The sequence below is a fragment of the Rhyacophila brunnea genome, unplaced genomic scaffold (assembly GCF_057557595.1).
Source record: "Rhyacophila brunnea isolate RB1 unplaced genomic scaffold, BYU_Rbru_1.0 scaffold_2, whole genome shotgun sequence".
NCBI classification, from domain to species: Eukaryota; Metazoa; Arthropoda; class Insecta; order Trichoptera; family Rhyacophilidae; genus Rhyacophila; species Rhyacophila brunnea.
In genome coordinates, this window is record NW_028232859.1 from 19,019,559 (window position 1) to 19,037,697 (window position 18,139).

An 18,139-nucleotide genomic window follows, 5' to 3' on the forward strand; every position below is an offset into this window, starting at 1 on the left:
TAATTTAAAATAATTTTATTTCACTGAATAACTGTACTTTTTACAGAACATAATATTATTATAGGTAATCAGTAGGTATTATGATTTATTCATGAATATAATATACATATTGAAAGTATACCCTTGATATTGCATTATAACAAAAAATTAAATCTTAATTTACGTCTGATTTGTATTTTTGTTTTTTAAATATTCTCCAGGTCTATTGGTCAATCAAGGAAGGAAATGGTTTTCACTTCGGCAATAACCGTTTAAAAAAAAAGATTTTTTTTTCGGTTAGGTACATGTTCAAACACGCGCGTTAACATGATCTTACTTCCTACTTTAGTTTTAGTTTGTCAATTTATGGCTACGGTCGTATGTTGTAGCTTAATCACTGGGGAATGCCAAAAGAAATGGCGTATTTCAAAAAAAACACTACCTTATTCATAGGTCAATAATTATTATAAAGCAATCATTATTCATAAGATGTTTATCACACTTGAATGGTCAAAGACATAGCTTATAATTAGTATATTTAGAATTACCTTGAAATGTGGTAATCTTGTCCATTTTTTTAAATAATAAAATGCCTAATTCTTGTCAAATTTGGGATCACATAGATTATCAATATACTTTTTTATCGTAAATATTTCACTATAATAATGTCGACATAAATTATACTAATGGTTTTATAAATGCGTTTAAAAATTAAAAAATGTAAAAAATCTTAACACCACCGTACATGCATGTACTGAAATATGACTATATTCTAAAACATTAGAGCGAGAGGTTTAAAAGAATACTATTTTATGTAAAAAAAATACTTTATGCAGTCATCAAATAATGTTTAAAATAAATATAAAAGATAATAAGGCTTCAAAATTATATAAATAGTCTATCTACAACGTTTAAGGAATGTCCAGGATCATGCTTTGAAAATACAATAAAATCTCCATTTTTACCTACGCTGAGCATGTCCGCCCTTACAATTATTTTATTTTTTGGCGTAAGTATTTTAGTGTGGCTAATATTTATATTAACTTTATTATTTAAATGATGTATTATAAAGTAATATATCCTTATTTAAGTGTTGTTATATTGGTCTAACTTTGCAAAGCCCGAAATAGTGTAATTTTAATCATTTATAAACTAAAATCAGTAAATTTGTTGGATTTTCATATAAACGTTGAATTATTATTATTGATAAGATTCGTGACTTTTACGTTAATATAAATATATATAAATTTTAATATTTATGGTAATAATCTTATCATATTCGAGCTAAGTGTCCATCCCATTTCAATTCGAGGTTTTTAACAAACGATTGGGCTGGACACATAGCTCGAAGAAAGGATAATCGATGGACAAATCTAGTCATCCAGTGGTATCCAAGAGGTATAAATCGTCCGCATGGTAGACCTAGAGGCCACTTGATCGATGAACTGGTTAAGTTCTGCGGTAGTACGTGGCAACGCAATGCACAGAACCGAGAGAAGTGGAATCAGCTTGCAGAGGCCTTCATCCAGCAGTGGATAGATTCATGCTGATTATGATGATGATGAATATTTTTATATGTTTAACCCGAAACTTATCTTCACTTGTTAATATGTGATTATTTTACGACACAATACGTTTGTAAATTTCAATAAATAATAATATGTACTTATATAATTTATTGATTAATAACCAACAAAAACTTGTGTGGAATGTTAATTATTTCTCTAGAATGTTTTACATATGTATAACTTTCATATAAATATGTGTGCTACCCAATGAATGTATATCGAAGCATTTTATTGTTCTTAGCAAGAAGAGACTCTTTACAAAATCATATAAATATGAAAGAATTACAAACAAATATTGAATTAAAAGAACATTCCAGTCCACTCATTACTCCTGAAGATGGTGCATGCATTTCAAAATATGAAATTATAGATAAACAGAATTATCTATATAATATTATTATATATAATATAAATATTATAGAAAACAGCCATACAATTGGACAATAATGATATGATTGAGAATAAGAAAAAATGATATGTTATCTAAATTGATTTAATTGATAATGCATTTTGATAACATTAATAAAATTTAACTAATATATGATCTTTAAAATATCACGGTCAAGCATTCTAGATGGGCACGTATCTAATATGTATTTATATTTTAGGCAAACATTAATTGACGAGTTAGACCTAACATTGTTCAAGAGTTTTTCATATAGAAATGTTACTCTTGCTATAGTAATTGGAATGCTTTGTGATATTCAATTTTATGTACTGCATCCTTTGTTACTATTTGAGTATGGATTTACTCAGGTAAGAATTATGATCGTTTTTTTTTTAATTATTAATAACCATATGCATGCTTTTTCGTACAAGGTGGTTGTTAGTAATTTTAAGCAATCACAAACACCCAAGTTTTGAGAAAAACACATATTTTTTTTTGTCCTCACCGGGAATCGAACCCAGAATTCTCGGATGGAACTACCACGAGAGCCGCCCGAATTATGATTGTTATTCAATAATTAGTTATCATTATTTTTATCGATTCGTTAAGAATTCTTTTTGAGAGACGGCTAGTGATATGTACCTATATATAACCAATTAACAAAAAAATAGCCATGTTATATAAAACCGTACATTACCGTACATTACATTCATTATATCCAAGACATGTTTCTTCTATATATCTAAAACATGCACCCCCATAATGTTAAAGTATAAGTAAACATCAAGAATCTGGATTAATATATTATTGAGTAACTCAATGTATGAAACGAAAATTATATATAAATTACATTTGATCAGTACGTCATTATTGATTCTGATATAACTAGTACAAAATAAAATTCAAAAATCCAAAGATATGTAAGAAAACCTTCTTCTAATAGATATATACTAATCATATTAAATTGAAGCAGTCTATTAATTTTCTTACAAACTCTGAATAAAAAGAAAAATTCATTGATTATTCTTATATTATAATAAATGCACGTATAATAAACTGGACTTTGTTTTAGTGATTTTTATAAGAAAACCATCATCAAAATGTGACACAAAAATATACGAATAATAATTATTTAATAATCTACCCATTATTTTCCACTTAATGTATCAGATAACAAAATGAAGTAAATGTTATTTCAATTAGAATTGACTTTTGTTTTTAGATAAAAAAATAAACATAAATATATGTGATTTTTGACACTGGTGCATGGGAATTGCGTACATTATGTAATATTGTTAAAATAGTTGTATCAGCTCTTCTGGCCATATTTTTCATGACTCTGTGACGAAGTGCCGGATAATAAATTTGAGATGAGAAATCATTTTTGGCTTATCAGCGTAGACTTTAATTTTGAAATAACTCTAAAGGTATTTAATAACTCGTAACAACGTAGTTAGTAAATCTTCAATGTTGTTCAAACACACAATCTCGAAGGCGAATTCACGTCGGCAAGACATGACTTAACATGACCATGAAACATAGTCTTCAATAACTTCCGTATTATTGATAAGTGGTGTTACCTTGCTGAAAACATTTGTTTTTTATGTCCAATTCGTGCAAGAAAAAATAAAATCATATCGTGGTTGACATTAAATTTATCACCAGCACTCGATGACACCTTCTTCATAGAAACCACATCAAACTTTTTTCATGATATATCGGTTTCTCATAAATGAGTTGAGAATATTTAAATCATTAATTCTGGCAGTTTTTCTTATTAATGTAACTGGTGTTACTTGATTTCATCAGAAAATATCACGTATATTTTGCTATACAATAATATTGTAGTTAAATTATTATTTTGATAGTAATTTTTTTACGATTTGTACACGTTGTTTATAATTTTTTCCTGAATAAAATTCTAGACTATGTAATTCTATGTCAAATTGGAAATTTAAAAGTGGCAACAGTGTAAAATGGCGGCAAATTTAAACCTGTGAACTCTTATATTATTATATTATGTACCCCATGGCCTTTACTTTCTAATATAGGCATGTGAAAATATTGTATTTATTTACTTCTAGTCACAGGTAACGCAATGCATATCAATAACATCAATAGCAGATCTTATCTCAAGAATTCTTCTGGTGATTGTTGGTAAATTTTTCGATGTTAAGAATCGCCATTTATGCTATTTCGGTTTAATCTGTTCTACAATCGGAAAATTTGGTGAGTTTTGTATTTACCTATATATTTTTATATCACATTCATTTTAAAACAACCAAGAAGAGTACACATTTTATTAATAGATTTTTTTTAACAACTTGCTTGCATTCAATTTATTTACCTTTTTATATTATCATTTATTTGTTAGTATTCAGGCGCATCACTTTTTGACCCAAATTACTATGAAAATAATGCGGGGAAGTATTAAATATGTAAGACCATAAAGATAAGAAAACAAAAAGGTAGGTAAATAGCAGTGGCGTGCGGTTCTTTTTGCTAGATATTATTATCACTCAGAGTTTGCAACTAATTTAATATTCGCTGGCCGCTGATGACGTAGTATGGTCTCTAATATTATTAGGTACAATTTTAGGAGAATTAAGTAAAATTTGCCATAGAATACGAAATAAATACCTCACATTATTATACACTAATGTATTGATTATTTCTGGAAATACTGTGTATTTACAGCATCTATGGACCGAGCGCCACGTACATAGGTAGATGGTTATTTTCATTATTAACATTTTTGCTTATTATTGGTGAATGACCTCTGACCTCCAAAGAATAATGAATAAAAAATATCAGTTAATTATAATTAAGATTTTTTATCATCTTATAGTGTTTACTGTTTTAATTTTTTCAGTTTTTATTCAGTTTGATGACTTTTTGGGAGTTGCCATAATGACCGCATTTTTAGTGATATAAAATTATTTTACTTTTGCAGTTAAAATAGAAGAGTACATTCTGCTTATTTATTGGTTGAAACCTTATTTCATTCAACATTTTTTAAGTATTTCTTTAAAATAGTATACCATCTATATAAAATACCGTCAATTTAAGATATTTGATTGACCTATATTGTTAGCATAGCATAACAAAATTGACTGTTTTATTTCAAATTTATTTTATCACTTTATTACTATCACAAAAATGGCTTCGTTACAAAACATTAAGTATTTTAAATGTAATATTTTTATGTTTTTATAACCAAGTTATAATCTTTTTATTGCAGGAGTATTGAAGGACGTCACGGAATCATTTGTTGTAACATTTTACGTTCTCACTTTGTATTATTGTCATTGGTCTTTCTATTGGTTTTCTCATGTATCTTCATTTTTTCACAATCACATTTTCACAAAATCAAGCAAAAATTTATATTATTATATATTATTATTCTAAAAAAAGTGTTTTTTTTTCTCAAATATGCCAACATATTTATGACCATGAAAACTTTCATTCACACTTATATTTTATACATCTCATATTTTACAAAACTGTCACAAAATTGTAATCTACCATGAGTTAGTTTGTAAGAAAAAATCGTTATCAAGATTGTATGTAAATGAATAAGTTGTTTAAATAAAAATTTAAATGATAAGTTGTATATCTTTGGTATAGGAGGCGTTTGGTTAAAACGAGACATATTGGTATAGAGAACATTTATTATTACAGCTAAGGTATCATATATAATATTATATTATTATTGTCATACTCGTTTTACCTCTGCATGTAATATTAAATTTTGACGAATAAATAATTGCATATTTTTCGACGTTTCATTACGAATTTTCAATTTAGTTCTTAGTAGTTATCTTACTTACTCGAAATGATAATAATATGTTACAGTATAATGTACAATTGGCATTTTTTTTAATAGATTAAGTGTTATTGATATTTGGTTTATCCTTTATTTTCGATGAGTTAAATTAAAAAGAGACCACTAAGCAAAAGGGTACGGGCAATGCGAAATGTCGATTTAACTACTGAAATATAAAATTAGTTGTATTCAAGTTAGGGTGGTTTAAGTTTAAACAAATCTGATTCTAGCATGACACAGAAGCTAAGGTAGAAACATCAAATCAAAAAGAAAAATTTAAGCCTATGCTTAGTTTGCTAAGAAAACTACATTCACGATGATTCTAAAGACCATATTATTCATCAATGGAACCACCACTGTAATGGATTTGAAGATTAAATTGTTGATTTAAATACATAATCACTTTGTGGATAATAGACATTGTATTAGAGGTTATAAAGATTGTGTTTCATAACTAGTACACGATTAAATACGACATTGAAAGATTATAAAAGGTTGTGACATTTTTAATATTTAATTATCTTTCTTCAAAGGGTCCGCTCGGTCTGAGCTTCCCCTATTTTTATTTCAACGCATGATACAAATAGTTACGTACAACAGTGCTTCTGCATTGTTTAAACGACTAACATGTGATAAAAATAATATTTGAATGATTAATTTCATAAATAAGAATATTGTCAATCTCTAGTGAAATATACAAAACATTTTAAATCTACTTAATATCTAACTATGCTACCGAAAAATCAAAAATACAAATGTGTGCCACCTGATGGGGGATACGGCTATGTTATATGTATAAGTATGGTCACCATGGTGGTAATTATTAATTATGGATATCTATTAGACAATACATTTTACTATATTATATTTCAAAAGTTTTATTTAAAAACTCTAAATTAATTAAGTGAATTCATTACAGTGAGTAAATATTTTACAAAAAATTTTCAAATATAATGATTATGTAATTAATTTTTTTTTATTTCAGACCTGTTGTATATCGCATCTAACATGTTTTGGAATGATATATAATGATTTTTTTGTAAAAACTGGAACAACAGTTGGAATGATTACCGTCATACAAGCGGTAGCTGCAATTGTTGTATCGGTCACAGGTACTCATAAATAATATTATGAAAAATACTTGTAAGTATAATACTTGTTTATACAGTATGATTAATTTACTTTTAATTATGCAGGTAATAACAAGTTCTAGTAGGTAAGTGCTTTTATAAATGAATTCATATGACAGTATAGAACCATTTTTAATTATGAAAAAATGATTTTAGGAATTATCGCAAATGTTGCTGTGAAAAGATTCAATATGCGGCGTGTTGCAATGGTTGGTTCATTTATGTACATAACTGGATGGTTTTGTAATATATTTGTGAATTCAGCATATCAGATGATTTTTTCTATTGGAATTTTGGAAGGAACTGGCATAGGTCTGAAAATATATTTTTTTATTTATTCAATGATCTGTTTTTACCTGAATCTTACAAAGTAGAAAAGTAAATTTATTTTACAATATTGCAGTGGTCATTTTGTTAGAATGGTGCAACGTTTTCTGATTTAAATTATGATGTTGTAAATAAAGTATTTCAATAAATATTTATCGTTCTTTATCTAATATACAATACTGTTTACGTTAATGTATGCATTACAATGGCAGGATATTATAACTATGATTGATATGAAAAAAAAAATTCCATCACTGTCTACTGTTAGTATATTTTGTTTTATTCACCAATTCGAATAGATATTCACCATTTTCTACTATTCCATAAGTATCACTTTTAGCGACAGGTTTTTCACATCGATATCACTTATTATTAATTGTTGTGAATTTAAGATTAATATTGGTATCACAAAATTATTTAATTATATATTAATTATACTTACACGTTCATATAAAACATAACAAAACTTTAAGTGGTGATCGTTTTATATTATACTAGCGTTTATATTAAGTTGTACTTGGGGCAGAGACGCGTTTACCTAACGCAACATGACTCAACCGATTCGTGAGAATAGTTTATAGGTTGTCTCCGAATAGTTGAAACCTGCCACTCGATTATTAAATTATATTGGAATTTGAAAAAAATGCATATTTCTCACAATCGGAATGGAAAATAGGTATTTCACAAAGAATAACAAAATCCCTATATAATTAGGGGTTCTAATAGATCTGGATTAGAAATAAAAAAAGGTTAATTAGGTAGGGAGAGACGAACAATGAACAAAATAAAAAAATGCGCGCCTTATGTAAATTTCTATCTTTTATATAGATTTCTTTTTATTTTAACTTGTAGGTATTTAGGTAAGTATTATACGTATGCACCTATAAATTTTAAGCAAATAAAAATTAAAAATTGTTTAAATGCATAGATTTATTTAAAAAATAAAATTAGATTGTTCATTTTTTATCGCAGGGGGTATCAAAATCAATCAGTGCATCGAGCCTCTACGTTACTAAATGCGCCACTGATTTGGGGGTTTGTTTGCGTATTTTTACTATTATACGTTTTCTTGTTAATGTAACATTCTTTTCTGTAAAGATAAAATTTTAGAACGTTTTATTTGGAATTTTGGAATCTGACTAAGTTTTTGGATAATCTGTTCATTACATAAAATGAACTATGGGAGAAGCATTCATAACGCTAGTTATTTCTTGTCGCACTACGACCAGACGAGTAATCCCATTACTCATTTTATGGCGAAGGCAAGGAAAATTGTGATTTAAAACCGCTTGAAGCTATAGGCGAATTATTTGAAATCAATTAGATTATGAGAACAATCAAATTTATAATAAATACTATCTTGTAAGTTTTCGTTGACCCAGCTGTTCTAAAGCCACACTGTTCATTCATTATAAATGACTTTGACATGACAATTGACAAAATGGGTTTTGGAAAAATCAGGCTGTGCATGATTTCTCAAATAAAATCTGGTACATAGATAATAACTACAATAACTGTAGCGATCCGCTGGCGACTCTGTAGGTGAACGCTGTGATCCTTAGATATCTTCAATTTTCCAGCAAGATGTGTATCTTCATAACATAATTAAATATAAAATGTATTATGAAAATGGGAATTTTTGACCAATTCAATACTACTTACTTCGCCTTGTTCGATCCTGAGAGGATCATAATATGAGCCTCCACAGAGTGGAGGTTGTGTTACCACTTGCTAAACTTATTAGTTCCATACTCTGACTCTAAACACAAATAAAAAACAATATGTGTATTTGCCAGACCCAGGACCCAATATATCTTAATACATAAATATGATAAACTACCTTCGATAGCCGCCGATAGCAGTCTCGTGTATAGAATAAATGCACTGTTAGTAGAATTATTAGTCAAACCAAAATAATGATAAACTGTTTAATAAATTGAGACTATTGTTGATTATTTTATATATTTCAGGAACACTACTACCAATTGTTTTCACATCATTTAACGCATACTTTGAAAAGAAGCGAGTTATGATGATGAGTATCTGTCAGGTGGCAATAGGAATCGGTGCCATGATATATCCTCTCTTCCTGGAAAAACTTTTAGACGTATATGGATTTCGAGGAGCGTTATTAATTCAAACAGGAATTGTCATGAATACGTTTTTTGGTGCTATCACCTTACATCCGGTTAAATGGCACTCAGTCAAAGTGTTTATTTATGAGGTAGCGCAAGGTAATTAATATGCTTGATACTCTTATATTATATTTAGTTGTAAACAATAATTGTGACAGAGATACACATACGTCTAGCAATGGCGAAGGGTGGAGATAGGCTGTTAATATCCACTAAAAATAGCGTAATAAACTTTATCAGTCATACATTTTTGTTTTCATTGAAATAAGATAACAATTTACAGATCGTGTTGGTTAGTTCTTAAAATTCAATGAAACTGCCATAATATATAATAGTCAAAAAATACTCGTCGTTCTATAACATATCTAAAATTATGCAATTAAATCATACATAACTGAATATTTTATAGATAGAATATTATTTTTTATCTATTACAGTTTTGTTTAGACAGGGATTAATAAATTTAAAAAATGAACCAACAATATGTGTAATAATTATGTATTCTTAATCCAACGAAAACAAATAAGTATTAATGAAAAAGTGTGCACAATTTTGTCGTATCGCTCAAAGTATTAATAAATTGATTTTTTAAAACAAACCAACACCATCTATAATTTGTAGTGTTAGTTCAATAAAAACAAATACGTATGACTAACAGAGTTTAATATGTACTTTTTAAGTCGAATTGTAACAGCCTACTTCCACCCTTTGCTATTGGCATCTAGTTAGTTCTGCAACGATTCACGAAAAATAGGCCACATTTCACATTTGGTATTTTTTTTTTTAAATAATAGTATGTAATATGTTTTTTCATGATGTTGTGAATCTGTCAGCGTAGTAAATTATCTGGGTATGGCCACCTTAAAAAATTGCAGAAAATGGTCACGCCACTGAGAAAATAATATTATAACACACTTATATTATATAACACTAAAATAAAATATTACATTTAACTTCTTTAGGTTATTCACACTCATATACCTATATATAATAAAGTATATTTCATTAAAAAGGTTCATTTTTTGCACCTTTATAGGTTGTGTAGATTTAAAATTGTATTGTCTTATAACTTTCAGATGAATTAATGGTACCAAAGAATATTCCTATGAACCAACTGAAAGACGTGAATAATTTTGAGAAAGATGAAAATTTTACCTATGGAAATATCGAAAAAAATGGCAGATTTTTAGTTCAAAACATAGCTCCAAATTATTCGATAAAATCTTCAGAAAATGATTCACACAATGATTCGGACAACATTAATAGTTTACCGAAAGATGGATTATGGTAATTACTTGCGTTATTGACGTTACAGTTTTAAATTAAAAATGTTTTAAAAGTATAGCTCTACAATAAAAAATAATGAGGTATGTTAGTAGTTAACAAGTGATTTAATTAAACCCTTTTTACCTATTAACTTTTAGGAAAAGGTTTGTGAAGTTGATAGATCTGGATCTTTTATCGGATTATGTTTTACTCAATATAATGTTCGGTGTATCTATTGGAGTATTTACCGATATGTGTTTTGGACTGCTGCTACCACTATTTCTATTCTCAACCGGATTAAATACGGTAAGTGTTTGCAGTAACATTAAGGTAAACTGTATTTTAAAATAATCATCAGAAGTAACTACGTTGATTCAATGTGTTTCAAATAGAGATTTAGTTACATAACATTAGTTAAATGCATCAAAATATTTCATCCAATGATCAATAAATAAAATACTAAGTAAAAACCTTAATTGGGCCAATTATGGTGGCCTTATATTTTACTCCTACCCCTAGCAGGCGACCAGCAGTTACGAGTCATTGGTCGACCATGATTGACCAACATTCAGTTATTTCCAGACAACGGGCGCATGTAGGCTTGTTAAAGCTGAATAAGCCAATTCAACAGACTGATTATGTTAAGTGGATACCACGAGCGTGTCCATTGTAACCGTCGTGGAAACCATAATTCTATCTGAGTCTCCGTTAATAAAACTATCTGTGTCCGTGTTATCGACACAGGCTCTCTTCTTATTTACCCTATGCATGCCCCAAGGATCAGCTTTAGTCAGACCGTAGAACATCATTAAAGGTCACTGCCTGGCTTCCTACATGTAACCGCCCTCCTCCCCAACATCCACATCCACAATATCACAATCCTTCCACCAATCAATAACAGTCCACTATAAAAAAAGTGACCAATCCTTCAACACTTAAGATTAACTTAATAAATTAACGAGGAATGCGAAATAATATGTTAAATCTTTTTGTCTTTTTTTTAATTTAATTTTATTGGCAACACATTATTTGCTTCTTGAGTTATTTTATAATTGTTGCATGACTTTAAATGTGCACGTCAACCTACACTGAAAAACTTCACAAAATTTTCCGGTGGTTTCAACATAGCCGTGGACTATATAAACTACATAAATATTTACTTGAAGATATAATTCTGGTACAGTTAGTTGGCAACATAATATTTTTTTAATATCTATAAATGTTCTGTTTATTTTCAGTCTAATGTGGCGAACTGTTTATCCGTAATGGCAGGAGCTGATCTATTATCAAGACTATTTCTCGCGATTTTAAGCAAATTTTACACATTTAAAAGTAGAAATTTATTTTTTTACGTTCTTATTGCTACAGGTATTGCGAGAATCAGTAAGTATACGATCATTATTTTTAGTTTATAGTATAATATCTTAAGCTTCTCTTATATAAATATGTAGATATGTTACTTGTTTTAAAAATATATACGTTTTTATTTATTTCAATCAGAGCTTCGAACCGGAACTGAACCGAAAACCGGAAAAACCGTTATTTTTATCGGAACGAACACCGAAAAATAATATCGGTTTTTTCGGTTGGTACATATTAAAAAACGCCCTTTTCCCACTTCACTTGACGTAGGTAGGTCATAATATGTTTATCAAATAATTCAAGGCGCATAGTGATCATTCACGATCGTATGGCACATCTTGATACAATTCTCATAATTTATGATATATTATTTAAAAAAAAAAATAATGGTTATAACCTTAGACAATAGTTATGACCCTGCGGTGCAGCCCATTGGTTTCAGAGAGTTACGCCGGACAATCATACAAGTACCACAAATGTTCAAATTTATGGTAGAAAATATATTTTTATTACAAATAAAACATTAAAAATTAATTACTTGGAGCTGAGTCTAAAACCGAAAAAGCCCTTATTTTTTTCGGAACGAAAACCGGAACCGAACCGATATATGTATATATTTTTACTTGAACAAGAACGAAAACCGAAACGAAAAAAAAAACGGTTCGAAGCCCTGATTTCAATCTATATAAACTTCACAAGACACGAAGTAGGTATGTATCTATACTTGAAATAGTTTTTAAAAAAATCGGTGTGTGTATTTATGTACGCGCATTAGAAGTTATACTTCTTTGGCGTAACAAAATAACACTTAAAAATATTAAGCTTAGTTTTGACAACTGATCACATATAAAAAGGAGTATGAACAATTCACACCGCGAAAGAATATTTTTCTCGAAGAAAAATAATCCATACTCCTTATTCTATGGTCACTATGGTCGGCTATGATCACATTATTGCGCGAGACGTCATGTTTCAGATCTGTCAAATAATAAAGAATGATATAAGATAGAATTGACGTTTTAATAGCCACATATCAATAAAAAATAGAATAAAGGAGGGCCGCTTATTGAAGTGCCGCTGGTTTATTTCTAGACACTTTAACTTATATCACTAAATAAATTATTTAATTATTTCTCGTTCTTTTTATTTTATTTTGGCCAACAATAATAAATTCATTTCCTAGGCAACGGAACAATTTTTCGTACATATAATAATAAATTCGCTGCCTAGGCAACGGAATTTATTATTATACTGTATAATCGTCACGATTGCATTATCATAATGTGGCGTAAACGCAGTGCGTTCGGCTGATAACCGAACAATTGTGGCTCGAATCCAGTCGAGTGCGATTTTTTCGTGTGAAAATTAAATTATGTGTAACAACATATCACACGCCAAAAATACTGATCTGATTTTCCAAACGAGCATAAAGAAGTATAACTTAAATAAAATAAACAAAATCAATTTAAAATGGCTTATTTCAAAAAAATACTACCTTATTCTTAAGTCAATAATTATTATAAAGCAATCATTATTCATAGGATGTTTATCACATTTGAATAGCTTATAATCAGTATCTTTAGAATTATCTTCAAATGTATTAATTGTGCCCATTTTTGAATAATTATATGGCTAATTCTTGTCAAATTTGGGATCAAAAAGATTGTAAAATATATTTTTTTATCGTAAATATGTCACTATATAATGTTAACATTAATTTTACTAATGGTTTTTTAAATGCGTTTAAAAATTAATAAATCTAAAAAATCTTAACACCACTTCACATGGACGTACTAAAATATGACTCTATTCTAAAACATTAGAGCGAGAGGTTTAAAAGAATACTATTTTATGTAATAAAAATACTTTATGCTGTCATCAAATATTTCAAATAAATATAAAGGATAAAAAGGCTTCAAAATTATATAAATAGATTATCTACAACGTTTAAAAAATGTCCAGGGTCTTGCTCTGAAAATTCCATAAAAGCTCCGTTTTGACCTACGCTGAGCATGTGGGCCGTTAATAACTTTACAACGTTTTTATTAGGTCGAATTCTAGTTTTCCCGGTGGTTGTTTATCCAGTACAAATCTTGCAATCGATTTTTAACTAACTTTCCGACTAGCTAGACATTTGAAACTTTTAGAATATATCAGAACACGATGTCAATGCATTGTTTTAATACTTTTAGCCGTCTTTAAGTAGAATTGAATTATTTTCAGTTAATTCTTTTTTATGAAAAGTTATTTCGGAAGAAATCAGTAAAAAGTAAAACATTATTATTGGTTGCTATGGGTCTGAGGTCCTAGCAACTAAATTATTAATATATACGTGCGTTACTATGGAAATCAATATGAAATGTCAAAATGACATTTTAGTATTCTATATTTATTCTGTATTTCTATCTAATAAGTAGTACATTTTTTTTTTTGATCGTTTAAGCTAATCAAGTCAAGTTTATATTATTCAACAGAAAATATAAAAACCTTGTATATAAAAAGTTCTTTTTATCTTGTAATTATTTTTATTAGCGATATTATAAATAGACACTATCTACTGAATGTATTTGAATTTACGTTCTAACTGATTTTAAATATTTGTATTTTTTACGTTAAAATATTTTTTTTGCGACCTTGGTTTTTTACCCTTTGGTATCTTCAAGACGAATATGCGCACTCACGAATAGAAAATGTATAACTGAAAATCAGAAAAATATGACGAATCATTATTGGCATTATTGAAGAATTTTGTTGATATTTTCTATATCCATAAAGTATAATGACCACGGCAAGTGTGCTTGATCTGAATATACTCTTAGTCTCATCAATATCTAAATTGTAACCCAATGTGTGTCTTAGTCATCTCCAGGATCTTTTTTACACCGTTTTATCTGCCGCAAGCTCCATTCAATGCCTTAGCTTCAGTGATTCTCAAACTCTTTTTCTATAGTACTATCACCTCAATCATATGTCTGCCAACCAAGGCCAGGTAAATTTAGGCTGTGGCACTGAATTGCGAATTACGATGGTAGTGCTAGTTATTGATTATCTTTGAATGCAATACGGTAACCTATTTGCAATAAATGAAATTGCATGTTTCAATGCAACAACCATCATTTTATACAAAGAGTTTACCATATTATAACATTCAAAGTATAAGCAATATAACTACTATTTAAATCGAAGTTTACAGTGACGGTCACGGTTAAAGCTCAAATATTTTATTTTTAAAATATTATTTTAATTAAATTTTATATTTTTTTTTTATTGAAGTATTTGTAGAATGCAAGCAGTATTGGACTTTTATGCTAATGGCATGTGTGATGGGATTTCTACGAGGACTGTTGAATATTCCGATCAATCTCGTTTACGCTGAGTACATTCCTGAAAAGTTCATAGCAGCATATGGACTATCAGCATTTTTCGTCGGAAACATTTCGTCAATATTAAATCCTTTAATGGGTAAGTATATATGAAAATATCAATATATCTAAATATTCATATATTATTCATTCCCATTATGGCCAAGCGGCTACTGTAGCCATAACTTACATCGTCGTTGATACTGCAATAAGTCATAGAAACCCTAAGTGTGAAAAACTTTGTAAATTATTTAATATTAAACATATATTTATAAACTACTTTCAAAATGTCGATATTCTTGACATACGATGTATTGCAAGTTTACATTAGCTACTATTTATTAACATACGACCTATTGATTTATAGCTGTCTGCATAGTATCAATATCATTAGTTTTCTTTAGATGACGAAGCTATCAGTTAAGAACAATAACGACGAATCAATTTCTATAACAGTTTACTACGATTTTAAATTAATCATCATGTTAAGTTTTTTTGTATTCAAATAAAAATACAAATTATAGCTAGTTCATCAAATGTGTACGCATTTTTCTATTGAAGATCATTCCGCAAAATAACAGTATGTACTCTTAGTAACCAAAGTAATATAATATTATCATGTAATGTTGATATTTATTGTTTATTTTTTATGATAATATATATATGTATATATTAGGTATGTACTATAATAAAACTAGTATTTTTTCCATACGTTTTATAGCTAAATAAAAATATTTTTATTTTTCCTCAGGTCTACTAAAAGATGCGACAAACAGTTTTGCTGTTGTATTTTATACACTTTCTTTTATATCACTATTTTGTATTGTTCCATGGATAATTGAGTTCTGGTACTTTAAACGAAAATCAAGATATAACAAATAAAATAATAGGTACCTTTAAAATACATTTAATTATAATTATATCACTGTTCTTTTTTTCATCAATGAAAAATTCCCAGATAATAATATCTACCTAAAAAAAATAAACTAGGGTTATTAATGGCGGAATGGAGTGTTATGTACTGAAAATATATTTAGTAATTAATTATTTAAATGCAATTTACTATTTATTTACTAAAATGTTTTAATTATTAAAAATATAATATATCTTATCCAAAAACAAATAAATTTAAAATATTTTATTTTATTTTGTTTTAAAAACAAAAGTAAGTACTTAAAATATTAGTGATCTTTCAATAGTTTCAGATAATTATTACTTATTTATTTCATGATTATTTTTACACTACAGTTATGTAGTTTGATAAGATCTTTTCTAAGTCAATAGGATATGTTGAATAATATTCATAGTCTTAATATTATATTTTTATTATTTTATTGAAAAAATATATCAATTACTTTCTGTTTTGAAATTATATAAAATAGCTACATTGTATACATGTAAGTATAAAATAAAACTAATATCTTACGCAAATGGAAAAAGAAAGTGTCATTTATTTATGTTACATACGAAGAACTGATAAGAACTGCAGAGAAAATAATATTATTGACGCAATGGACGCTCTACGTTATACAGAATATAATATTATGTAAATACCGTTGCGTTCACTGCATGCGCATATTATTTTCGTTGAATGCACAAACTAAATTGCAGATTAAGAGTAACCGACAACCTTAACTAAAGTAAAAAATATTCTTTTTGTTCAATATTTTAACTGACTTTATTATCTTCAGTTCAGTTTCTTATTTTGAGCCCCTTTCTGACGCGAACACATCATGATCATGGTAAGCTCACACCGCATGCAATAAGTGTGCAATATTGGTTTACATTCACATGGTATGTAAAATATTATCAGATGTAAGTAATACATTTTGAGCCGAAAAGAAAACAATTAATATTGTAAGATGGCAAAATCAGAAAAAAATTTAATTAAGGTCACCTCGCCACACTACCGACTTGAAAACGTATTTTTATTTTCTGAAAATTTACACATTTTTGAGTCACGTGCTCTCACATATATTATATTTAAGTGGTTTGGGAGGGGGCTACAAATATCAGGTAATTGACATCATGTTTTTGTATGTTGACACTTTTTAATATAAAATTTCCTGATTGTTATAGCACGTACGCTAACGTGACGTGATGGTATTATGTTTATACCATTAGTCTCGTTACCTAATCTTTTAAATAATAACGGCTTCCGCATACCCGTTGCTCACCTGCTTGGTCAAAGTCACTAATACAAATACAATACAATTACGGCACATGAGTTGACGAAATAAACCATCGTGGATTGAGCTGACAATATAAAGATGGAAGATAAATATATTTGCTTTGGGAACCCTTAGGCCGAAACAGGAACCCCTAAGAGTCAATAAATAGTCTGACGTTATCACGGTGATTATATGGAGAGATATTAAAATTCGTAGTCTGGCATGTCACTGCGGTTGATACTTTTGCGACTTATCATCTAAACAACTATTTTTAATCACCAGTATTAGAGTCTCGCTCGTCTGATTTCTTTCTTCTAACCATTAATTCAATACACATGCACCTTACCTATAATTATGGTTGGGTATGGTGAATTCAATAAACAATAAATTTGGAGGAGAGAATGGTTAGATATACACTATACAATTTACAATACTCAAGTAAATTAAATAAACCAGATAAAAGCACCCCTAAATCACACAAAAAATGATGGATTTATCGTAAAAAATGATTATTTAGCTAATAAATAAAAACTTGCAATTTCTCAGTAATACTGAGTATTGGATTACTCGGTTTTTGTAATTAGACACTTCGTATAATATTATAATGTTAATGTGTTAATAATAA

General features: G+C 28.4%; 1 protein-coding gene across 2 annotated transcripts; it reads left to right on the forward strand.

Moving 5' to 3' along the window:
* Positions 1–6,379: 6,379 nt before the first annotated feature.
* LOC147072000 (monocarboxylate transporter 9-like) lies at positions 6,380–16,359 on the forward strand. Of its 2 annotated transcripts, none has more exons than XM_085947462.1 (9): positions 6,380–6,577; positions 6,747–6,873; positions 7,048–7,203; positions 9,189–9,452; positions 10,430–10,640; positions 10,778–10,925; positions 11,858–12,002; positions 15,255–15,443; positions 16,095–16,359. In XM_085947462.1, the coding sequence occupies exons 1-9, from the start codon at positions 6,491–6,493 to the stop codon at positions 16,223–16,225; spliced, it is 1,458 nt and encodes a 485-aa protein (XP_085803588.1). In that variant the 5' UTR covers positions 6,380–6,490; the 3' UTR covers positions 16,226–16,359. The 2 variants fall into 2 exon arrangements, with proteins under 2 accessions (XP_085803588.1, XP_085803589.1); XM_085947463.1 differs by having other exon boundaries at positions 6,380–6,560.
* The last annotated feature ends 1,780 nt before the right edge of the window (positions 16,360–18,139 follow it).